Source organism: Martes martes (genome assembly GCF_963455335.1).
Source record: "Martes martes genome assembly, chromosome: 9".
NCBI classification, from domain to species: domain Eukaryota; kingdom Metazoa; phylum Chordata; class Mammalia; order Carnivora; family Mustelidae; genus Martes; species Martes martes.
The window spans coordinates 12601358-12626453 of record NC_137896.1 but is presented as its reverse complement, the minus strand read 5'-3'; the positions used below and the strand labels follow the sequence as shown (position 1 = coordinate 12626453).

Sequence of the window (25096 nt, the reverse complement as noted above, 5' to 3'; positions counted from 1 at the left end):
AGGGACGCCTGGGTGGCTCAGTTGGTTAAGTGGCTGCCTTCGGCTCAGGTCATGATCCCAGCGTCCTGGGATCGAGTCCCACATCGGGCTCCTTGCTCTGCAGGGAGCCTGCTTCTCCCTCTGCCACTCTGTCTGCCTGTGCTCGCTTGCTCTCTCTCTCTGACAAATAAATAAATAAAATCTTTAAAAAAAAAAAAATCTTGACCCTTGAGTTCTGTATTTAAAAATTCTGTCTTGTGAGAGTGGAAAATATGCAGAAAGCACTCTGTCTACAGAAATAACGATGGTTATCCTGGGGAAAAGTCCTTGTGTGCTTGGTTTGTGTACCGAACTAGCCACTTTTTTCATGGAATACCATTTTTCTTGAAAGAATGCCCAATAAGCTCTGGTTATTGAAATCTGAGCATTTGGCAAGATGAACCTATTACTTAATGGAAACCTTTGATGGTATTTGTTGACAGTGATAAAATTTGAATTTTCAAGTGAAATTTGTAACGTTGGTAATATGAATTTGCCACCGTGAGTGTACTTAAAGACTTTCAAGATGAGATGGGTGGTGATATTAATACGGAGTTTGATACTGTATCATGAAGTATATCAGTATTTTAATATCTGCTTGATCAGTGAACTGATATTGTTAAGATGACAATGTTTGATACAAAATCATGCATGGGTAAAAGATTTGCTCAGAGTGTAAGCTAGGGGAGTATATTTTTAATGTAACAGAGCGAAAGTTGATCAGTTTCAGATTTTACTTTGCAACTAACTTTTAAGAAAGTAGTGCTTGTTTAGTTTGGCATAATGCCAAGGAAAATTAAAGTTGTTTACAAAAGGCTACTGAAATAGTCCTTTTTTTAAAAAATAAGGAGATGTCTCGAGGCTGGATTTTCTTCATAGGTTTTTGTCAAATTAACACATTGTAATATACTGAATGGAGAAGTAGCTAAGTAAATCCAGCTATCCTCTTTAAATCAGACATAAGATTTGTAAAAATGTAGAAACAGTGCTACCTCTCTGTTTTGTTTCAGAAAATGTATTTTCTGAGTAAATTTCTGAATAAATTCACATCTGAATAAAATTGTTTATAGAATTGTTAACACATAATGGGCTTGTTTTAAAATGAATTAATATTTCAAATATTTGTTAAGTTTTAATTTTCAGTATGGTAGATATTGATAGGTATAACACACATAACAAAAGCTTTTTGCGTTTCCAGTTTTTGAGGGGTAAAGGAATCCTGATATCAGAAAGGTTGAGAATCACTGATATAGTGAATGTGGTTGGAACTCTAGAGACATTTGACTTAAACCTTTCACCCTGCGTGTATATGTTGGTTGTTTCGAAGCACATCTAAATTCTGCTGTAGCTCTCTCTGTTCTGATGTACTTAAACAGGACAGGGCCAGAGCTAACTCGTAAGATTTGTCTGTTCTCAAGGACATGCATTTGTCATTTGTCCTGCATCTTTCTGTGCTGAGATCCAGATTGACTGCAGCGGGTTTGGACTTTGAACACTTGTGTAACATCGTGTGCTGTGTCTGATATGCGGTTGTCCCTGCTTTTGAATTAATAGGTCAGCCATTAACTTCCGGTGGTGACCTTTCAGAGCACACAGTACGTTTTGGGATACTATACTTACTAGTTTGTTGATTATGGACCCTAGGTCATTAGCTTGTTGAAGGCAAAAAACCTTGTCTGTTTTGGTCAGCAGTTTATCCCAAGCACATGGCGTAGGGAATGCAATTGCCCTTGTTCATGTATGTGGACAACAAACACTCAGTGTGTTGAAGAATGGCCAGTTAAGAATTGTCTTCCCTCTAGTTTTATTGAGAAATAATTGACATACATCACTGTATAAGTTTATGGTGGTTTGATTGATGTGCTCAATGGTTTGATTTATGTGTACTCTGAGATCAGTACACTTGGTTCAGCTAACATCCATTTTCTCCTATAGATAAAATAAAAGTAAAGAAGAAAAATTTCTCTTTGTGATGAGAATTCTTAGAAACTACCCCCCCCCCTTTTTTAAAAAAAAGATTTTATTTATTTGACAGAGCATAAGCAAGGGGAGCGGCAGAGGGAGTGGGAGAAGCAGACTCCTTGCTGAGCAGGGAGCCCAACAAGGGCTTGATCCCAGGACTCTGGGATCATGATATGAGCCAAAGGCAGACCCTTAACTGACTGAGCCACCCAGGTGCTCCAGGAGCTACTCTCTCAGCTGCTTTTCTGTACATCACACAGCAGCGTTAGCTGTAGTCCTCCTGTTGTGTGTTCCATCCTGAGTTCAGTGACCACTCTTTAGATATTTGCTGGTGGGTTTTGGTTTTAACTAATTCAGGTGTATGACTGGTTTTACAGGAGTTCATAAATAAATTTTTGCCTCCAGTGTTCTTTAACGAGGTACCCCCTGTCTTCATTTACTAGACACGTGTAGGCTGGTTTTGTGAAATACAGAGAGAAGCTCTTTAAAGTCATGAATCATGAAAGTGACCTTTGAAAAGCAGTGGGGAAAAAAACCCCATCAAGCTATGTTTTATTTAAATTGAGTGATGCTCATTTTGTTCTGTTCTTCAGTATTTTATATTCTTTCTTGCTGCAGATTTCTTTTCTGGTACAGTCATGATCTAGAGGACAGATTATTAGCTCCACATAGTATATGATACTAGCTTTATTTTGACAGGGATTTAGGGATGCGGTTGAAGCTATTGTTCAATTAGACTTTGATACTTTTTAACATTTCTACGAGTGTTACCTTACTTTCAGCAGGTAAAGGATGCTAAGAGTGCTTCCTTATTGTCTTTTTTGACTTTGATATATATGTTCTTATTCATTATTTGTATTTTTGTCTTTCTGAAATTGATAATGACTTGAAGATTTATTTGAAGAGATAAATTCTGTTACCAGACATATAATTTCTTGGAATATGGAGGTGTTACTTACTTTTTATTTGCCAGATCATTTATTAAAATAAAAACAACAAAATAGAATTGATAGAGAACTGGGTGGGGGATGCTTGGATCCACCTTGGATTAAAGAGGCAGATAGTAGAAATATTAAAATGGCATGTATTTCCACTTAAATATTGTTCTAATCCCACTTGCAGAATCCTGAGTTAAGAAAATCAGTTCTCCCCAATATCCTCTAATAAAAGAAGTGCTTAAGAAATACAAGTTTCCAGGCCCCATCCAAGATGTTTTAAAGTAGAATCTTCAGAATGCCCTGTGGTGAAACTAGATGTTAATAGGCACCCATATCATTTTTATTTTCAAATGATGTTTGGAAAACACAGAATTGAATGGTCACGTGGTGGTCTCCCTTATGTCCTTTGTGCCTACTGTGGGTCCTCAAAGAATTTCTCTCAGATTAAGAGAGTCCTTATGCCACCATAGTGAAAGATTTTGAGCAAACATCATCATCAAAGGCCTAATAATAATGGGGAGTGTAGCATCTTCGAAGCACATAAGAAATGTTTCCAAGAAAACTTGTAGAATTTAAAAACATAAGACATGGTCAGCCTCTAACATTTATGGTCTGTGTAACATCTCTTTATGCCTCAGGTTTCTCCACCTGTAAAATGGGAATAATCATATTCAGGGCTTTCATAAAATTGTGAGACTGAATGAGACAAAGAACAAAGTAGAAACGTTGTTTTTAAAAAACGATTCTTTTGGATTTAAAGTAATTTAGGCTAGGAGTGGAATTATAATCAGTATGCTGTAAGGTCAGAAAAAGAAAACTGGCAGTGGAAACAGCACTCAAGGACTGAGCCACAGACTAACCTGCAGTAAAGATGATGACCCATTTAGGAAGTCTTATGAGTCAGACCTGCCATGCTGTGTCACTAGCTTTAGAGAACATCTGCTTCACTGTCTTTGCTTTTATTAAAGACTTTTTATTTTTAAGTAATCTCTACACCCAAAGTGGGGCTCAAACTCACAAACCCAGGATCACAAGTCACACACTCTCTGACTGAGCCTGCCAGGCGCCTCTCCTATGTTTTGCTTTTATTTATTTTATTTTATTTTTTAAAAAAGATTTTTATTTATTTATTTAACAGAGAGACACACAGCGAGAGAGGGAACATGAGCAGGGGGAGTGGGAGCCGGAGCGGGAGAGGCAGGCTTCCTGCTGAGCAAGGAGCCCCTTGTGGGGCTCGATCCCAGTACAGGATCATGATCTGAGTTGAAGGCAGACGCCCAACGACTGAGCCACTCAGGCACCCCTGTTTTTGCTTTTTAAGAAGGAAATCTAGCTAAGATGGGTTTTACCCTTGATACATCTCTCACTCACTTCCACCTTCAGTATTTTTCTTTGAAAAATTAGTTCAAGTTGCTTTATCAACTTTTCATTACCACATTGTTAATTTGTATAATGTTAGTGTCACGGGTAAACCCTCTGTAGCTACTTAATGTTTTTGATATTGGTGGACAGGGCTGACCTCAGTACTGCATGTGGGGGGTGTCTTGCTACTTGAAGTTTTTTCACTGTGCTCGAACTCCAGTTCCGGAGTATCAGTGCTGCCTTTGACCCACAGTTACCATTTGTAGCATTCATGGCGCGCTTACTGCTACTTCCTGCAGCTTTCCTTACCACGTGGCTAATGTCCGGTCTTAAGTATTACCATTTCTTTTAGTACCCTTTTTTCTTCTCTGAGGCAGATAGAAATAATGGGTTAGGAGAGAATGGGGCACATGCTGTGATCATTCCCCCCTTTACATTTTATTGTTTATTTATGGAATCTGTATTAGATTTTATTCCTGCCGTGTGCACACGCTGGCACACGCTCCTCTAACCTGTTTATCTTAATCCGGTGCTTACCACTTACCTCGAGGGGGTTCAAAGCTTCATTTCTCTCTCTCTCTTTTTTTCCCTAAAACTTCATTTCTCTGTTGTTCCTCTCTTTTTCTCTGCTGCTTATATTTTCATTCTGTGCCAAGGGAAAACCTTAGATATAGTTTTGATGTAGAGATATTTACATCTATCCAGGAAAAATTAACCCACCAGTCGGGAAGTAGAAAGAGATCATAAAGAACCACCACTGTGTGCTTCTGCCTAGTGCCTTTGTATGTGGATATCCTCTTCAGAATTCTCTAAAATGTGCCTTCCTATTCTTACGTCTTTTAATCTTAAGAGCATAGATGACTGTTACAGTAATTTGTTCTCTTTTCATGGTTATATTCACTACCAGCTCTGTCTCACCACACTATTTCAGTGGGAGAATGTTTTGAATTCCACTCAGCTACCTGTAAATTGAGAATAGCCTGAACACTTCTGGCTAATTTGTTTTTTTTTGTCTGAAACATTTTAATTTGTTGCCATATGGGATATTTGTAGCTATTTGTCTTTTAACGGAGAGCAAAGTTACTGTTGCTGAACTTAATCTTTGTTCTTGGTATTGAGGGGTCCCCCTTACTCCCTGTGCCAGTTACTTGCTTTGTATTGCTCTTCATGCTCACATTCAACAGATGAGTATGTGAGTCGGGATTATTCCCAGATTTTACAGGTGGTAGGCTTTTTTTTTTAAAGATTTTATTTATTTATTTGACAAACAGAGATCACACATAGGCAGGGAGGCAGGCAGAGAGGAGGAAGCAGGCTCTCTGTGGAGCAGAGAGCCTGATGCGGGGCTTATTCCAAGGACCCTGGGATCATGACCTGAGCTGAAGGCCGAGGCTTTAACCCAGTGAGCCACCCAGGCGCCATGGTGAAGGCTTTTTAAAGGCGACAAAAGTTTACATTTTAGTGAAATTGCAATTTAGCTCTTGAGTTTGATTCCAGCAAACCCCCCTTGTCTTCTCATTATGTCACAGTAAATCATCTGAAAGATTCAGACCTTTGAGTTTTATTTCGATAGGCAGATTGGAGCCCCTATATTTGTTGGAGTGAAAAATGACATGTCAAAAAGAAGCAAAAATGTTCTACAAAGTTTTTAATATCCTCCCAGCCCTTCTTTCATCTTCTCTGTATTTTAAGGAAGATTATAGGGTTGGCAAAAAGTACAGCTAAGGGGTTGGTAAAGAAAAGGAAAGGTGGAGTTGGAAAAGGAACTGGGAGAATGGTGGGTAGTAGCCGCAAAAAAGGAGGAGGAAGGAGTTTGTAATGAGAGTCTCATACAATTTTTTAAAAAGTTTATTAAGAAAAAATTTTGGTTGTTTGTTTATTTATGTACGCAATCTCTACACCCAGTATGGGTCTCGAACTCACAACCCCAAGACCAAGAATTGCATGTTTCTCTGCCTGAGCTAGCCAGCTTGCCCCTTGTACAAGTTCTTTTTTTTTTTTTTAAATTTTATTTTAACAATAGAGCTTATAGTATAGAAAGTGGGGACAGAAAAGAGAACAGGAGTAGAGGGCAGTGTGTAAAACAGTGTAGTAAATTATGAAAAGTGCATCAGGATAAAGAAGGGAAAACTTTCTGTAATTGGGAGAGTTTGAATGATTTAATCAGAGGTGATAGTTGAACTTAATCTTGAAGGATGAGTAGGAGTATTCTAGATAGAAAAGAGATAAAAGGGAGATTTATTTATTTATTTTTAATTTATTTTTATTTATTATTATTTTTTTTAAAGATTTTATTTATTTGACAGAGAGAGATCACAAGTAGGCAGAGAGGCAGGCAGAGAGAGAGGAGGAAACAGACTCCCGGCTGAGCAGAGAGCCCAACGTGGGGCTTGATCCCAGGACCCTGGGATCACGACCTGATCCAAAGGCAGAGGCTTAACCCACTGAGCCACCCAGGCGCCCCTTATTTATTTTTTTTTAAAAGGGAGATTTAAAAAGGAATGACTTAAAACAGGAAATAATTCCGTGATCATCCTTTGTCAGAATCTCTTTTAGCATAGGTCATTAGGGAGGCTGCTGGTGGTGGTAGTGGCCATGCTGAGGAAGAAGTATGACTGATGGTATGTTTAGAGTGAAGCTCAGGTGTGGAGGGATTCAGTGCATTAAATTGTAGGATCCAGTGTTACCTTTAAAACAACAAAGGAATTACCCAGCTAGTTAGTATGCTGTCAAGAGAGAGTAATTTGATTTAGATGGAAGCGGCTTGCTTAACTCCCTCTGCACAGTGTGTATTTGTGAACTTGAACTTGGTTGCTTCTGTAGAGGTTGAGAAGTCTCTTGGCAACAAGCTTCCAGTTGCAGCTAACACCTGCTTTGGCTAATTGGCATGCCCAGTCCTGGTAGCGGGGCCTCCGGAGAGTTTGTGTTTGAATTCGGCTTTATCAGGTTTAAACTGGAACATAAATGTGAAAGGGCTTTGGGGTCAATCTGTTGATTGAGAATGAAAAGGCAAGACATACAAAGGGAGAACAGAGAATGAAACTTGTGGATAAAAATAGCTGTTAATGTACATTTGGATGCTTTTTAGCTTAATTTATATATTAAAAATAGGATGTTTTACTCTGTTGTTCTCTGCTAGCCCCTTTTCGAATTTGTTGGCCTTATAAACTAAACAAGACAGGACCTAAGGGTATACCATTTCTGGCATATGTCTGTACCAAGGTAGTTTATTATAGACACTGCTCATCTGCTTTTTCTCTTTAAAAAACAGCTGTAGGCTGGTAGGTTTCCTATCAGCTGTGTTCCCACGACACTTTATGCAGTGCCTTCATTTTAACACTTACCAATTATGTTGTTATAACTGTTTATGTTTTCCTCTTCTGCTAACCCGAGAGTCGTAACAGTGTATGGTGTGATTCATTTCTCCTTCCTGGACCTAAAATGGTTCTGGGCATGCAAATGTTTGAGCTGAGATAGAATTAAATTGAAAAGTGGATTGCATTAGGTGGTTTATATTTGATCCCACTAAATAAACATAACAGGTTATCAGCAACAAAACGAGAGGATATTGCCAGTTAGTTTTTATTTGAAACTTTCTCTCTTTCCTGTCCTTGTCTTCTTTCAGCTCTTACCCTCTTTGCTAGGGTTGAATTAAAACATAAAAGTAATCCCTGGAAGAAGCATCTGGCTGATGAGGAAGCTTTCAGAGCAGCGCCATGCTTATCCCACTCTGGCTACCCCCCATGGTCTTTTAAACACACACAGGTTTTACTGTCCTCAGTTCTTCAGTCTTTTCCTCTATGGTGCTGGTTTTCTTGGAGCTGTACCATAGATTGAAATAAAACCTTTAATTTGATATTTTAGAAAATATAATTTTGTAGGATTAAGGCTTTAGACTAATTAGTGGTGACTGTATACTAAATTGTCTTAAATAAGAGTGTCAGTTTGGAACTTGAATTTTGGGTAGTGCTTTTATATATGAATGTCTCATAATTTTTCCCAGTGGTATTTTTTTCCCTAATTGGATTGAGCAGTTTCTGCTTTTACATTAAGCTTCAAGTGGTTTTCAATAAATTATTTCAAATCCACAGTTGTTCTTTGAAAATCTTCCTCAAGTTACTGTGATTCTCAGGAGATACCCAGAAATACTCCCTAATTAGCATTATTTAATCATACCTTGTATAAGTCAGCCAAACAAGCCTGACAAATAAATTAAATTACTTGTGGGATAGTCAAAAGTTTTGGCCCCAGCATTTAATCTTAGAAATTCCAAGACTAAAAAGACTTGACGTACTTCTTTAGGTTATAGTTTGTGCGTTTTTGATCTTAAGTAGTGTTCTTGCTGTGTTAGCCACTGTTACTCATATCAAGTGGAAGTAAGGGTAAGGGTTAATATTAGACCCACCTCAGAGGGCGATTTATCTGGTGACTTGTAGAGTAGTGGTTAGTTTTTAGGGGCTTGAGGGGAATAGCAGCATTAGTGCCTGCTGCGTTTGAGGGGCTCCTAGTCTCTGCCCCTGATACTCTGCACACCCCTAAACCCTGAGTGTACAGCTTCTCAGTGTTCTTACTGATGAGTTGAGACATTTTCTGGTTAACTGGTTGGATGGTGTGATTAAAAATATAAATGGTTTATTTTGGGGGAGGGATAAAATGCCCAAGGAACATGTGGTGCGTATTTTGTTGGTTATACAGTTCTGAGTCCAGCTCTGCCATCTAGTATCTGGGTGTAATCCAGTGGCACATTGCTTAGCTCTTTCCTTATCTGTCAAGTGGGAATACTGATACATACTTTGGAGAGTCATTATGAGAAATTACACAGAATATGTGATGTGCCCAGCACTGTACTGCCACAGAAGTTATTCCCTTCCCTTTCTCTTATTAATTTAGGAAAAGTAAAATATTTTAGTAGGTCTGTATGCCATCTGAGATTTACTGGGTAACCCATCTCTTCCCCATTTTGGAATTTGGCATCTCATGGCACCCCCCACCCCCACCCCGTCCCAAACTGCGGGCCTTACCATTTTTGATTGGTATCTTTTCCTTTTGGACAGGAGTACTTCCTGTATCCTTGTCCATCTGGCTAATTTGTCATACACAATCAATATTTTTTTCCTCCTATCTTAACTGCAGATAACCCAAATGAAAACTAGTTAATGCCATTCAGTCATATACCAACATTTTCATGACTTTTGAACTGGCAAGTATAATTCTTTTCTGCTTTTTATCCTGAATTAGTTTAGGAATGTTCATTTTTTAGCAATTTAACTTGTAATCTGAGCATGTCTAGGCTTAAACATGTATTATAGCTTATTGTGTATAGAAGTTCTATAGTATTTATATAAGGAATTCTAACCAGTTCCTCTAAGATTTTGTTCATTTTAAATCCAATTTTTCCAAATAATATAGCAGTAGGTAATAATTAGATTTTGATAGCACTGAAAGTTATTCTAAATTGCTCCTGTCTATATTTGAAGTAAATTGCATAGAATATCTTACTTAAATGTGATCTTAGCTTAAAGTATGCATCGTCATATCAGTACATTGAGGTAGATAGCACAGAACTCTTAGAAACATTTTAGAAAAGGGAGAAAATTGTGAAACAGCTCAAGGATCTAGATGGCTGAGTTCACTCTGAAAGACTGAACATATTTTGGGCTCTTGGATTCTGATTCAATGAAAAGTTCTCTACTCTAGTTCTTTTTTCTCTTTTAAAAAAATATTTTATTTGTTTTTTGAGAGAGAGAGAGCACGAGCTTGTGGGTAGGGGCAGGGAGTTCCCGACTGAGCAGGAGCCTGACCAGGGCTTGATCCCAGGACACTGAGATCATGACCTGAGGCAAAGGCAGATGCTTAACTCACTGAGCCACCCAGGTGTTCCTCTAGTCTGTTTTTACACTACATGGTGGTGTCAGAGGCTTGACAAAACTGGTTGGATTGTATTCTGCCTGGAAGTGTAGTTGAGGTGTATCTCTAGTTTCATAATCACTTGGGGGATGTCTCTTGGTTAGCAGCTTCAAAATATATCTGTGCAAGTCATTGGATTTATGAGGTGACTTTGAGTGCAGATCACTTGGGAGACAGATATATATTGTGGTCTTAATTCTGTACTGTGTAGGTGATCTTTAATAATAGGGAGTCAGACTGTAGAAGGGGCTTAATATTCATAGACTGTTCTTATAATTTTCAAAGACACTGTGAGACTCTTGTGCTGTATTATTTTCCCTTTGAATATGGATTTTACCAACTCCATATATCCTCTAAACTAGATGGGATGTAATTTAAGAAGTAAAAATGTAAGCACAGTTACCAATTTATGTTTCTTCTAGAATATTTTGGGGAAAAATGATCTATTCATGGGCCTCGTATGCAATCTGTTCTCTCCTCCCACTCTAATTATTGACTACTGACTGAAAATGGTCTAGATTTAGGGTGTGTGCTAGGCATTTATCTTTCATACCTTAAAAAGAGTAATTTACCAAACTAGGTAATATATCCTCTCAGATGATAAAGATTGAGTCCATCTCCACCAGTGAGAAGCAGGCAGCAGACCTGGCAAATAAAACAAATGCTATTTACAAATTTTATATTTATAATGAAGATTAATACCAAATAAACAGAAAACTTATATGGCATAGTCATTTGTGCTCAGGATCAGTTGTATTAGTTATTATATACACAAACTTATATTTTGGGCAGAAATACAGTTTTCATTTTTCATGTTGAGCATTTTCTTTATCCTAATGAAATTTGGGAGATGCATTTGCTATATTTTGATTTTTTTCATTGTTGTATGGTATTTTGTCATTCATTCTTGGAAATCATGTGATCTTTCAGGTGTTATGCAGTACCTATGTCCTGGTACCAAGGTTCATATCTGAGTAATAACTAGATAAGAAATTGGCAAACCCATTCTTAAAAAAAAAAAAAAAAGGAAACCTTCATGGTTTTACATTAGAATTTTGTGTTCATACATTTCGTACATTTGTGGATAATTACTTTTGTTACTAGAGATCAGTGGATTCTGTAAAAGAGTAAGTTTGGTAGTACATAGACTACACAGTCATGCACATTATGGCTTCTTGTTATGCCAGATCAAGAGAAAGAGTCACATCTGTATGCATGGACACATTTGACATATTTATATTTCTCTACATACACATAAAAATTGACTTAACATGAGTGATTTGTATGCCTTTCTGGTTTAGACTGGTAATTGTGGTTATTGATTTCTTCCATACTGAGAGATTGTCATGGTTTTTCATTCTCTACTGATGTAATTTATGCCTTTAAAATTCATTTTAGTGACATCCTATATCAAGTGTAGAAGTGAAAAATTTAAAAAATTTGTACTATTATATAAATTAGAATGAAGGGAATTCTAAAGTGTGACTTAATAAGTTGAATGTTCCATTTATTCAGTATTTATTCAAGACATTTATTGACCACTTAATAAATGCTGGACACCTTAAACTGCAGTAGAGATTCAGCTTAATATTTAATAGCAAAGTAAGGTGAAATAATACTGAGACTATAGAGGGGCATCTGGGTGGCTCAGTGGTTAAGCCTCTGCCTTTGGCTCAGGTCATGGTCTCTGGGTTCTGGGATCGAGCCCTGCATCGGGCTTCTCTGCTCAGCAGGGAACCTACTCCCCTCCCCCCCCACCTGCCTCTCTGCCTACTTGTGGTATCTCTGTGTCAAATAAATAAGTAAAATATTAAAAAAAAAATACTGAGACTATAGAATAAATCACGTCTTTCAAAGTAAAGAAATGCTATTTGTTCACTAAGTAGTTTGCCATTCAATTTTGGGGATTCAGCTTATGTTTGATATCAAAGTAAGAAAATAATATCCAGGATGTGGAATAGATGATTTTTTTTTTGGGTGGGGGGGGAATAGATGATATTTTTAAAGTAAAGAAATGTTATTACTCACTGGATGGTTTGCCACTCAATTTAAAAATAACTTTGTGAATGAAACCTATAAAACCAGGTGTGTATTGACATAGCTAAAATTATTTTTCTGTACTTAAGGACTGTTTTTAAATATGAAAATTGGAAATAAAAACTGAACATACTTTAAAACATTTTTATTTGGAAATAATTTTATTTATCGCTTCTCGGCCTTTTGGCTAAGATCAAGTGTGGAAATAATTTTATTTATATTTATTAATTTATTTTTGAGATCACAAGTAGGAAGGGAGGCAGGCAGAGAGAGAGGAGGGGAACCAGGCTCCCTGCTGAGCAGAGAGCCCAGTGCTGGGCTCTGATCCCAGGACCCTGGGATCATGACCTGGGCCGAAGACAGAAGCTTTAACCCACTGAGCCACCCAGGTGCCCCTGGAAATAATTTTAAACTTAAAGTTGCAAGAAAAAGAATAGTACAAAGAACTTCAAAATTTTCTCCTACCAAGATCCACCCAGTGTCAATATTTTGCTGCCCTCCTTTCTCCTTTCTTCCTCTTCTTTGCTTTTCTTTCTGTTCCTTTTCTCACCCAGTCACTTAAAATATATATAAATCCCATCCCTCCACCACTGGAGGGTCATCTGCCTATATAATGGCCCATTTACTATAAATATTAAGAATAGGGATAGCCTCTTAAACATGTACAGAACTCAACTTAAGTAAATTTGACATGGATAAAATATTCTTACCGTACATATTCTAATTTTGCTAGTTGATCCATTAATGTCTTCTATAGCACTTCCCCTGTCTAGGACAGAATCCAGTATGGGAACAAATATCACATTTGTCATTTCTTTTTAGCTTTTTAAAATCTGGAATACTTAAAGATTTTGTTTTTTATGACATTGTCATTTTTGAAGAACAGTATTTCTGGCATTGTGGGGTGTAGGTATGCTTCAAAATCATAATATTGAGCCACTATATATATATATTTTTAAAGATTGATTTATTTTAGAGGGTGAGAGCATGTGCGTGCATGTGCAGGCACGGGGTGGTGGGGTGCGCAGAGAGTCTCAAACAGGCTCCCTGCTGACTGTGGCACCCAACTGGGGATTTCCTTTTACAACCCTGGGATCATGACCTGAGCTGGTATCAGGAGTTTGCTGCTCAACCCACTGACCCACCCAGGCACCCCGTATTGAGTCACTATTAATCAAAGATATGTTAAGTTCTTTTCTCTTTTATTTTAACTTGTAAGGGGTGGGGGGAACAACTCTTTGGAAACATCTCAGTTTTCAGCTTCTACATTTTACTACCAAAATTATAGGTAGAATAAATTTTGTTGGTGTTTAATTCATACCTACAGCATATGTAAAGGTGATGTCATAATCTAGAACTCTTGGTTAATGATCACATGGTTTTGATTGTAAAAGCTACGTATTTTAAGTTTCATGGGCATCGTGTGTGAAATTTTGGGTTTTTATTTGTCTGCTTTCCTGGTATTATTGTGCCACCTAGTGGAAATTTATGTCCTTCACTGCATGTCTAAAATCTAGATGAACTGCAAGATGTATTTTTAACATATTAAGAAAAAAGTAGTTTGGAAAGTTTGATCTTCTTGATGGACTTGGAATTTTTTAGAACAATGATTGTCTTCCTAAACAAGAGTTTAGGACAAATAAAGTTCTTAGTGAAGGCTTAGTAGATGTCTTAAAATTATGATCTACTGAATGTTAAAACCTGTTTTTGTTTCAATAAGAAACATCCTACATATATATTCTTTATCATTGAAATCTTAACCAAAAACATTACATTTCCATCAGTTAATATTAAGATAATTGTTGCTACGTGGATCTTGCCAAAATCCCTTCCTCCCCTCCTCTGAATTTTTTATTGTACATCTTCTCTCCAGGCCTAACATAGTGGAGTTTATGTGTTATTTACACATTCCAGATTTATTTTGAAGTCACAGAAGAACAACACAGTAGGTAATAAATACTAATGAAATGGTTTAAAGGAAAACCATGTGCTACCTTGAAAATAGCCTGAAAAAAAGTTAGACTTTCATCATTTGAAGACTCTTTACCAAATGACAAGATAAGCTCTAATTTGTGCTTTTTTGGGTAAAAATAAAATGTAGTATTTTTTTTTTCAAGATTTTTATTTTTAAGTAATCTCCACACCCAGCATTGGGGCTCAAAACTCAAAACTCTGAGACCAAGAGTCACCTTCTCTACTAACTGAGCCAGCTGGGTGCCCTGGGATTTCATCACTTGGAGAGTTGGCAGTCTCTTTTTCTTGTTATTAAATATGAAAAGATGCCTTCCTTATCCTTTGTAGTGTTTAACATACGCATTTTTAGTAGGACTTGAGAAACATTTTAGTCTTGGAGTTGTACGTTCTGCATAATTAAACTGGAATATGAACTCGACGTTGTCTTCAGAATACAAATTTATAATAAAGAGTATTAAGAATTCTCTAACCATGGGGGTGCCTGGGTGCCTCAGTTGGTTAAGTGTTTGACTTTGGCTCAGTTCATGATCTCGGGGTCCTGAGATTGAGCCCTGCGTGCTCCCTGCTCAGTGAGGAGTTTGCTTGTCCCTCTCCCTCTCCCTCAGCTGTTCCCCTTGCTCCTGCTGTCTCTCTGTCTCTCTCTCAAATAAATAAATAAAATCTTTCAAAAAAAAAAAAAAGAATCTAACCATGGAGAGGGTGTACTTCGGAATTATAAGATTAAGCCATTCAGGCATACGATAGCTTTGTAAAGTCATGGATATTGTATAATATTTTCATCTTCTCATTATTCTTTCTTAGTTGCTGATGTGTAGTCACGATGAGCGGATTGGGAGAAAGCTCCTTGGATCCACTGGCCCCTGATTCACGAAAACGCAAATTGCCATGTGATACTCCAGGACAAGGGTAGGCAGTGTATTTCCTGATGCTTCACCAAAGGCTCCTCCCCCTACTGTTATATTTTTGCTTAAAGATAGCATTTCAGCTTTCTGTTATTTATATTCTCTGGTTAAAATTTTCTTTTTTTGTCTTTGCTTAAATTATACGATTTCGCTTTGTAGTAAGTAGTGTGGCATAGTGATCAGATGGACATCCTTATGATGCAATAGAAATTTTGTTCTGATTCAGATAGAAGCAAGAATCTTATACTAACACCTTTGATACAGCGTGAAGCATTTCTCAGTGGAGGAGGTAGGTAGGAGTTAGGAATAGATAATTGATGTTATCCAAGTAAGACTCTTCAAATTCCTGTAGGAAAATGTAAGTGGCATTTTGACATTTGTGGGGTTTCATCATTCTTTTCCTGAATGAAGTTTGAAGTTTAAAAAATGGAAATCAAATATTTCATTTTATGCAGTGATACTCTAGCCTTTTTAGTATTTGTCAAGGCCAGTATGACGTGAGTTTTAATGTGATTGTTGTAGAGTAAAAAATGATCTATAAACCATAAAACCTTGTCATTAATAAGTAGCTAGCACTGTTTTCCTTATTCTTTGTTGTTTTACTGTCTCTGAGGTAAAGACTATGTATCCTCATATTCCCGATGAAGATACTGAGACTAAGTCTGCCCAAGGCCACCAGGCTAACAAAAAGGTGGACTTGAAATTTAGGTTTGCCTGAATTTCTACTCTATTCTGCTACTTCTCCAAGACAAGGTTTTGATGGTTTCTCCCATCCAAGTACTAACCAGGCCCAAGGTTTTGATGGTTTCTATTGGCTGAATTTAATTTGTTTAGATGTGAAGGTAGTGGTGCTGTGTACTCGTTCTGCTCACTGCTCTTGTGTGATAGGTGTATTCATGACACCCCCCCCCCCTTCTCTCTCAGTCTTACCTGCAGTGGTGAAAAGTGGAGACGGGAGCAGGAGAGTAAATATATTGAAGAATTGGCTGAACTGATATCTGCTAATCTTAGCGATATTGACAATTTCAATGTCAAACCAGATAAATGTGCAATTTTAAAGGAAACAGTAAGACAGATACGTCAAATAAAAGAGCAAGGTAATACAAAGTAAGAAAAACACTCAAGTCTTCTCAGAAGGAAACTTGTCAACTGTGTTTACATTTGTCTTTTGGCTTCCTTGTTGCTCATGTATGGACTACTGCTAATTGAACCTAGCCTGTGGGACTGGACAAATGAGTTGACCAACTGTACTCTTCGAGAAACAGTTAATAGAGAAGTAGATAGAGGCCTGTGTTCTTACCTAGTCATGTGTTAGCTTCCTTTCAGGAAGCCATGGATAGTACATGTAGTAGTGAAGGAAAATTGAGGGTATCTTCTGCCCTCCTGGGTAAATCCTAAATTTTAACATTTAAAAATTATAGCATTGTTTTTTTATCATGAAATGTTATATATGTACATATATATGCCCCGTGTGTATCTTTGTTCTGGGCACTGTGTGAAGGTGAAATTGACCTATAGCTGATATGTATATGCTATTTGTAGTACTGCCTTGTATCTTTTCAGGAAAAGCTATTTCCAGTGATGATGATGTTCAGAAAGCTGATGTATCCTCTACAGGACAGGGAGTTATTGATAAAGACTCCTTAGGGCCACTTTTACTTCAGGCAAGTATATTATACTTTTTTGAGGAATTTTTAAGACTTAAAAAATACACTTTTGTAATGGGCTTAAAAATTATTTTGTAAGTAGTTTCCTTAAATAGTGTTGATTCACCTGTAGCACCTACAGCATGTTTCTCTTACTTTAAAGCAGGAGTTAGGAGCAGGGAGGCTCTTCATAAAGTGCACCTATTAACTTCTCTTTGTTGTTTCAACTAGTTTACTCCAACTCCTCTTTAGTTGATCGACTTAGTTCTTTGTAAATTTTCATTAGGGAGTAGTGTAGTGCTTATAGCTTGACTTGGTATCAAGTGGAAAAACAGTATGTGCTAAGGATGATTTTCTTACTTTTTGAAGCTCCTTTCAAGATATAATTCTTCAAAAATTAGATTATAATTAGAATATAATGAGATTGTAATTAGATTATAATTCTTCAAAAATTCAGATTTTATGTTGACTGTAGTTCTTTTTTCCCCAATTCTTTTTATTTTTTATAAAGCCCTATAGTAATTGTGCTGATGTTAACAGGAATGGTAAATGGTCGCTGATAATTGTGGTGGTTGTTAGATCAACAGTAGTTTTAAAATTTCTGTTTAGTACTTTAGGTCTGGTGTCTTAATTGGCTAAGGCTGCCATAACAAAATATCACAGATTGGGTGGCTATTTCTTTTTTTTTAAGACTGAGAGAGTTGGGGAGAGGCAGAGGGTAAGGAAGAGAGAGAGAATCTTAAGCAGGTATGGATCCTGATGTGGGGCTAGATCTTAAGACCTGAGCTGAATTCAGGAGTTGGACACTTAACTGACTGAGCCACCAAGGCACTCCCAGGAATTTATTTCTTAACGTTCTGGAGGGTGGAAGTCCAATGTCAAGTGTTGGCAGGCTTGGTTTCCCTCCTGAGACCTCTTTCCTTGGCGTATAGGTGGTTGCCTTTTCCGTATGTCTTCATATGATCTCTCTGTGTATGTGCATCCCTGGCATCTCTTTTCTTACATATGAACATCAGTCCTATCGGATTAGAGCCCTATTTGTATGAAGGTTAGGGCTTCAGCATGTGAATTTTGGTGGGGATACAGTTCAGTCCATAATAGCTAATATTAACATATCCCACTTTAGGCATTGGATGGTTTCCTGTTTGTGGTGAATCGTGATGGAAACATTGTATTTGTGTCAGAGAATGTCACACAGTATCTGCAGTATAAGCAAGAGGACCTGGTTAATACAAGTGTCTACAATATCTTGCATGAAGAAGACAGAAAGGATTTCCTTAAAAACTTACCAAAATCTACAGGTAGCCTTTTAATGTGTATTTTCTAAATAAGCTAAAAAATAATTTTCTTGACAGTTTCTTAGAAAATTGAACCCACATTTTGGGAGCCAGAGTGATCATACTTGTGCAGAAAGGCAGGTGGTTAACAGCAAAACTTTCAAATATGACTTGATGAATTTGGAATTTGGTACACATTTCATTGGGCCAGATATACAGCAAATTACAAAATGGTGAGATTTCTGTTGAAATGGAGGTTATTCCAGTATTATATATATTGCCATTGCAAAATGTCTGTGTAGAAATTACTATAGAAAACATAGTAATGAGAAAAGTACAGCTTAAATTTTTGATGATAGTCATAGACTGAATTGCCAGCTTTTAAAAAACTTTTCCTTTTGTTTTCCATAGTTAATGGAGTTGCCTGGACAAACGAGACCCAGAGACAAAAAAGCCATACGTTTAATTGCCGTATGTTGATGAAAACACCTCATGATATTCTGGAAGACATAAACACTGGCCCTGAAATGCGCCAGAGATATGAAACAATGCAGTGCTTTGCCCTGTCTCAGCCGCGAGCCATGATGGAGGAAGGGGAAGGTAAGATTCACCACATGTTTGAGATTCTGTCAAACAGTGGCCAGATTTCTAGTTCTGTGATTTCTGTTGTCGTATTCATTTACTGAATTCCACATCCTTACTTGCCTATTGAATACAGTTGTCCTAAAGTTAAATATAATCCTTACCTGGTTAAATTTTTATTGTAGATTTGCAATCCTGTATGATCTGTGTAGCACGCCGCATTACTACAGGAGAAAGAGCGTTTCCCTCAAACCCTGAGAGCTTTATTACTAGACATGATCTTTCAGGTAAACACTTGGTATATGTGTGTGTATACAGTTTGTTCATTGGTGAGTTTTTATAAAAGTTTACTATTTCTACAGCCTGCACTATCATGTAAGTTCCTGTGTCCCTGTAATGAATGCTTTGCATGGATTACTCCTTATGTTTTTTATGCAGCTCTGAGATTCACTGAGACCCCTGGCATTTGTGGTGGGTATATTTGACATGTAAAATCCCTCAAATAAATAAAAAATAAATGTAGAGGCACCTAGCTCTCTTTCCAAATAACATTTCAAGTCAGAAGTTAATATTGCTTTTTCTGACTTGAAACCCATTTTTCATAAATAAGTTTTCAAAAATATAGGTAATTTAATGAGAATTACTGGGAGTAATTCTTAATATCAGCATGAGCTTCAATTAAAAATTTTTTTTAAAAAAATTATTTATTTGAGAAAGAGAGAGAGTTCAGGTGGGGGAGTAAGTAGCAGGAGGGAGAGGGAGAGAGAAGCAGGCTCCCCACTGAGCGGGGAGCCCAACGTGGGGCTCGATCCAGGAGCCCGGGATCATGACCTGAGCTGAAGACAGAAGCTTAACTGACTGAGCCACTGAGGTGCCTCAAGCTTCAATCTTGGTCTGCCCTTTTTTGGCTATGGGAATAAGGAATTAAAGCCAATATAAGTGATAAGGCACAATGATAAAGTTAAATGTGGTGGCAGTATTCTCTGTGTTTACCTTCAGGGTAACTCTTGTGATCATCTAACCCTGAATGGTGAAGCCATGGTTTGTCTTCAAAGTGCCATCTCAGAGATGGGGAACTAGGCTCTGGTGACAGATATGTTGGGTTACTTGTCCAAGATCCTGGCTAATAAAGAATTTGCAGCTGGGTCTGCCTGATGTTGAAGTCTTTGCTGTTGTTTTTGTCCACCATGTGGACCTGCAATAAGTAATTTGATAAAATGAGGTAGGTTTAAAATAAATATCTAACATATCTCTAGCTATTTTTGAGAGGATATGTGCGTGCATGTATATATATATGCATGTGTGTATATATATGTATATGTATGTATATATACACATATACATATACACATACACATACATACATAACAATATTTTACTGTTAAAAAGCAATTTTTGTAGTTACCATTTTATGCCAGGGTCAATTACCTATCTTGAGGCTGCATGAGATTAATTTTCACAGATGAAATAATAGCAAAAACGGTCTTTGTATTCTTAATTTAATCTGTTAAATATTTAAATAAAAATTTAAATGGATAAATATTTCATATTGGAAAAATTTTTTTCTTTACTTGAGATATGCAAACCTGTTAACAGGAATTTTTGCCTTCTGGAGTGGTTCTTTCTCTGTATATGTTTTGACTTGGCAGACTAAGTTTTCTCCCTAAATAGCAATATTCCACATTTTGTAATAGAAAATACTAAATAGAAAAAAAAAAAGAGAATACTAAATATAACATCTTTACTCAAGTAGTTTAGTGACTAGAACCTTTAAAATTTAATCTCATTAATGTTTTCTTTTATTATAAAAGCAATATATATACACATTATAAAAGTTAGAAATTACCAAGCAGGAAAAATCAAATAGTTTCATCTGGGTCCCATCTGAGAGCCATCTTACCATAGCTGGTATTTCTCACTTGCTTCCTGTTCTTTCGTAGGAGGTTTGTTGCACTCAGTCAGCACAATACTTTTTTTGGAGAGGTTTTATTCTCTGTCCCTGATGTAAATTTTTTCTGAGCATCTCTTTTGTGCTCATCATCTGACTCTTGGAGCTAAGCTCAGGGGAGGTGGTTGAGGACAGAACATCCTTATTCTGGGCATAGCGCATAAACATTTACTCTTCCTAGAATGCATTTGCCCCTTCTTTGTAGGTCCCCCTGCCAAGGTGGTTTTTTTTTTTTTCTGTTTTGTTTTTTCACATATATCATTAAAGTTCTGAATTTTAAACAGATTCTTAGACTGGGGGCTCTGTCTGTCAGCTCATCCACCATTAGTGGCCTTTGTCATCCCCAGTAGCATTTTTATTTTCATTTTTATTATTTATTTTTCAAAAAAATATATTTATTTATTTATTTATTTGACACACACACACACACACACACACACACACACACACACACACACAGATAGATATCACAAGTAGGCAGAGAGGCAGGCAGAGAGAGAGGGGGAAGCAGACTCCCTGCTGAGCAGAGTCGATGTGGGGCTCGATCCCAGGACCCTGAGATCATGACCTGAGCCGAAGGCAGAGGCTTTAACCCACTGAGCCACGCAGGTGCCCCCTATTTTTATTTTTATTTTTTTAAAAGATTTTATTTATTTATTTGACAAGGATCACAAGTAGGCAGAGAGGCAGGCAGAGAGAGAGGGGAAAGCAGGCTCCCTGTCGAGCAGAGAGCCCGGCACAGGGCTCGATCCCAGGACCCTGAGATCATGACCTCGGCCAAAGGCAGAGGCTTAACCCACTGAGTCACCCAGGCGCCCCCACAGTAGCATTTTTAGAACTCTTTTTTACCATGTGAAGCTTTATGAGTTTTCCCAATCCAAACCTGATTTTTCTTCAATATTTTTACTTTTTTGACAAACACATCATGGAGAGGATAAATAGATTAGGAGATGTAACTAATGAATCATTGAACACTACATCAGAAACTAATGAACTAACTGAACATAATAAAAAATAGATTAGGAAAGATACGGAAAAGACTTTCCAGTCAGACTTTCCAATCTGACTTTCCAGTCAAATTATTGACCACTTCTTTTAAGTCATTTGTTTGCCTGGTGGGTCAGGAGTTCCATCACCTTCCTGATTCGGTGGACCCTGTTGGTGTGAGCATAAGAGGTCGTGTGGATGTGGGTATTGCATTTTTTTTAGTAAGTCCTATGCAGAACAGACAAAAACAACCAGTGAGTTTTGGCAGCAGCATGAGCTTTCAGTCATAGCCTGACATTTTGTGACAAGGGAGCATATTTTGTTGTGGATAACCATGTCCCGAATGTTGATCACAGTTTTTGCCCAGGACATCCTCAGTAATTATCTCGAACTTTTAAAATGTTCCTTCAACGTTTTGCAAATCAACAAGTCTTGCTTCAAAAGCACAACTCTTGAGGCCATCAGAGGCATTTTAGTCCCTTTGACAAAGTTCTTATGACTGTTTTCTGAATATTCCTTATATGGAACATAGCTAGTGCTTTCTCCTCGTACCACTCTTTCTTTGGCAGTGGGTCAACTACTTTCTTCTTGGCTCCTTTTTAAAAAATATTTTAAAATTTATTACTATTAATATTTTGTTTTATTGAGAGAGAGAGAATCTTAAGCAGGCTCCACACCCAGCATAGAGCCCAGCGCTAGGCTTGATCTCATGACTCTGAGATCATGACGTGAACCAAAATCAAGTTGGACTTTTAACAGACTGAGCCACCCAGGGGCCCCTCTTCTTTGCTCCTTTTTGACACTTTTTGTAAGGTGTTTATTCTTGCCATGTTGCCCTGGTACTGCTCAGAAAGTGTGGGAAGGCCTAGCTGTCCATTTTTTTTAAGGACCATCTTCATGAAACTTGTAATTTCATAACATGTTTGAATTGTACAAATTTTGTCTCTAGTGTGTTTGGTATTAAGCAAAAGTCAGACACTTCCAGAATTATAGAAATAAGTATTTGGTTAACCTTCCTGGTTTAGATTTTAAGTGTCCAAAAATGCAGTCGCCTCTCGGATGGAAAGAATTGTTCCTGCTAGCTGTGTAGGCAGGTATTTTCATAGTTGCAGAGACAGAATATCTTCAGATGAACAGTTTCAGTGGTAGGTGGTGGTCTTTTCCTTGAAGTGAAAGTGAACCTAAGGTTATCTGGATACGTCATACTCTGTACATTCAGAAAGTGAAAGGAGTTTTGTGATACTCTCTTACGTTTTGTATAGCAGAACATTTAATGTAAGAGTGTCCTGTAGGACCATGTCCTTGAAGAGTTCTGGATATAGCAGAGAAGGTGGAGCAAAGATTTAGTGTCTTTATCTTTTTCTTCAGTGCAAACCCGTGCAGTGTGCAACCAGTAAATACTCGTGGGTTGGATTTAAATCTTGATTTTCTGTTTAATAGGAAAAGTTGTCAACATAGATACAAATTCACTGAGATCCTCCATGAGACCCGGCTTTGAAGATATAATCCGAAGGTGTATCCAGAGATTTTTTAGTCTTAATGATGGTCAGTCGTGGTCTCAGAAACGTCACTATCAAGAAGGTAAAGAATTTTGAGTTTGATTCTTGGTCTTTGTTGTTGTGTTTGTATACCATAAAGCATTAAGTGTATTCATGGTTGTTTTGCGTGTGGGGTAGGAAAGTGATTCTTGAGCATTTTTCTTTTACCCTGCTTGTAATTTTGGTGCAGGTCCAGTATTTTCACTGGATTGAGAAAATGCGGCACTTGAAGTACATTTCCTTTCTCTCCTCTCTTACACATATCTGTTTTTCCAATTGTAGTCACTAGTGATGGTGTATTTTTCCCAACAGCTTATATCCATGGCCATGCAGAAACCCCGGTGTATCGATTCTCATTGGCCGATGGGACCATAGTGTCAGCACAAACCAAAAGCAAACTCTTCCGAAATCCTGTCACAAATGATCGGCATGGCTTTGTCTCAACTCACTTTCTTCAGAGGTAATGATCATTTACGGTGTGTCCTCACATTAAATGCAGCAGTGTTCTCAAGATGCTTTATTATCACTCTACAAAGATTTAACGAGAAAAAGCAGAGACGTTGGGTTTGCTGAAGTGAGTTTAGATTCCTGGATAGTGAAATGATCTATTATCTTGTGATGATTGGGAGAGTATGTATATGTGTGTATACACACACACACACACACACACACACACTTATTTTACTTATTTTGATATAAGTGCTGCCAAAGTGAGCACATATTTTTAAGGTTATATTATTATGTGAAAATGAGGATTTGTTCATTAAATACTTCCTGGGAAAGCTGGGTAATGGGAAGGCTTGTGAATGAAAGAACATAAAAAATCTGACTACCTCTGTTACATTTTATTTCTGATGATATGTTTATGTTGCTTTTAACAATTGAATTTGAAAATTTTTTTTTTAAAGATTTTATTTATTTGACAGAGATCACAAGTAGGCAGAGAGGCAGGCAGAGAGAGAGAGGAAGGGAAGCAGGCTCCCCTCTGAGCAGAGAGCCCAATGCGGGGCTCGATTCCAGGACTCTGAGATCATGACCTGAGCCAAAGGCAGAGGCTTTAACGCACTGAGCCACCCAGGCGCCCCTGAATTTGAAATTTGAAATACTTTAAGAAAAAAAGATACGTTGCTGTTGCTAATGGTAAATGAGCAGCACATGGAAGAGCAGACCAATCATGCATTAAATATCTTGAGTAATTTGCAGTCCCCTCCAGGTTAGCCCCTACAGGTGTGGCAGGTGTGATCCCAGCTACCATAGTTGTTGGCCCTTGTGCTCGTGGTCACTCATTTAGATTCTGTGGCATATTAAAAAACATGTTACTGGGTGCATAACTGATCAGTACTTAGATTGGGACTGACACTAAGTATTGGAATGGAGCCTGGAAGTTAAGCTCCTGGGCACTTATTTCATCATTTAAAAAAAAAAAAGTGCTTTAATGCATGCCTGTAATATTTTAGTGCAAGTTTGTCTTCTTTCTTTGTAGGGAACAGAATGGGTATAGACAAAACACGAATCCTGTCGGACCAGGGATTAGACCTCCAGCAGCCGGATGCAGTAGTTCAGTAGGCAGCATGAGCATGTCGCCAAACCAAGGTTTGCCGATGCTGAGCAACAGGACTTACGGCTTGGCTGACCCCAGCACCATAGGGCCGATGAGTGGGGCTAGGTACGGGGCCTCCAATCCCGTAGCTTCAATGAACCCTGGGGCAGGCATACAGTCACCATCTTCCTACCAGAACAGCAACTATGGTCTCAACATGAGTAGCCCCCCACATGGGAGCCCTGGCCTTGGTTCCAATCAGCAGAACATCATGATATCTCCTCGTAACCGTGGGAGTCCAAAGATGGCCTCACACCAGTTTTCTCCTGTTGCAGGTACTGTTGTTGGCATTTCTTTTTCTTTATTTTTTTCTTCCTCAGTAATTCTCTTCTTCTGTTGTAATCCTTGTCAAGTTAGTTCATTTTAAGGTTAACCTTTAGAGAGTTCAGTGGCATTTTGTTATAGCATCCATTAGTCT

At 37.8% G+C, this 25096-nt stretch overlaps 1 protein-coding gene across 3 annotated transcripts in view; it reads left to right on the top strand.

Moving 5' to 3' along the window:
- The window catches only part of NCOA3 (nuclear receptor coactivator 3), a 139731-nt gene that overhangs the window by 93775 nt on the left and 20860 nt on the right, over positions 1-25096 (top strand). The window contains exons 3-11 of one of the 3 annotated variants that reach the window (XM_080814268.1): positions 15000-15104; positions 16025-16197; positions 16664-16764; positions 17873-18047; positions 18435-18623; positions 18791-18892; positions 22981-23121; positions 23391-23538; positions 24562-24953. In XM_080814268.1, coding sequence (XP_080670394.1) covers positions 15019-15104; positions 16025-16197; positions 16664-16764; positions 17873-18047; positions 18435-18623; positions 18791-18892; positions 22981-23121; positions 23391-23538; positions 24562-24953 — 1507 coding nt within the window. In that variant the 5' untranslated portion in view covers positions 15000-15018. Of the gene's footprint in view, positions 1-14999; positions 15105-16024; positions 16198-16663; positions 16765-17872; positions 18048-18434; positions 18624-18790; positions 18893-22980; positions 23122-23390; positions 23539-24561; positions 24954-25096 lie in introns of those variants that run through there. The other 2 variants (XM_080814267.1, XM_080814266.1) reach the window with 2 other exon arrangements.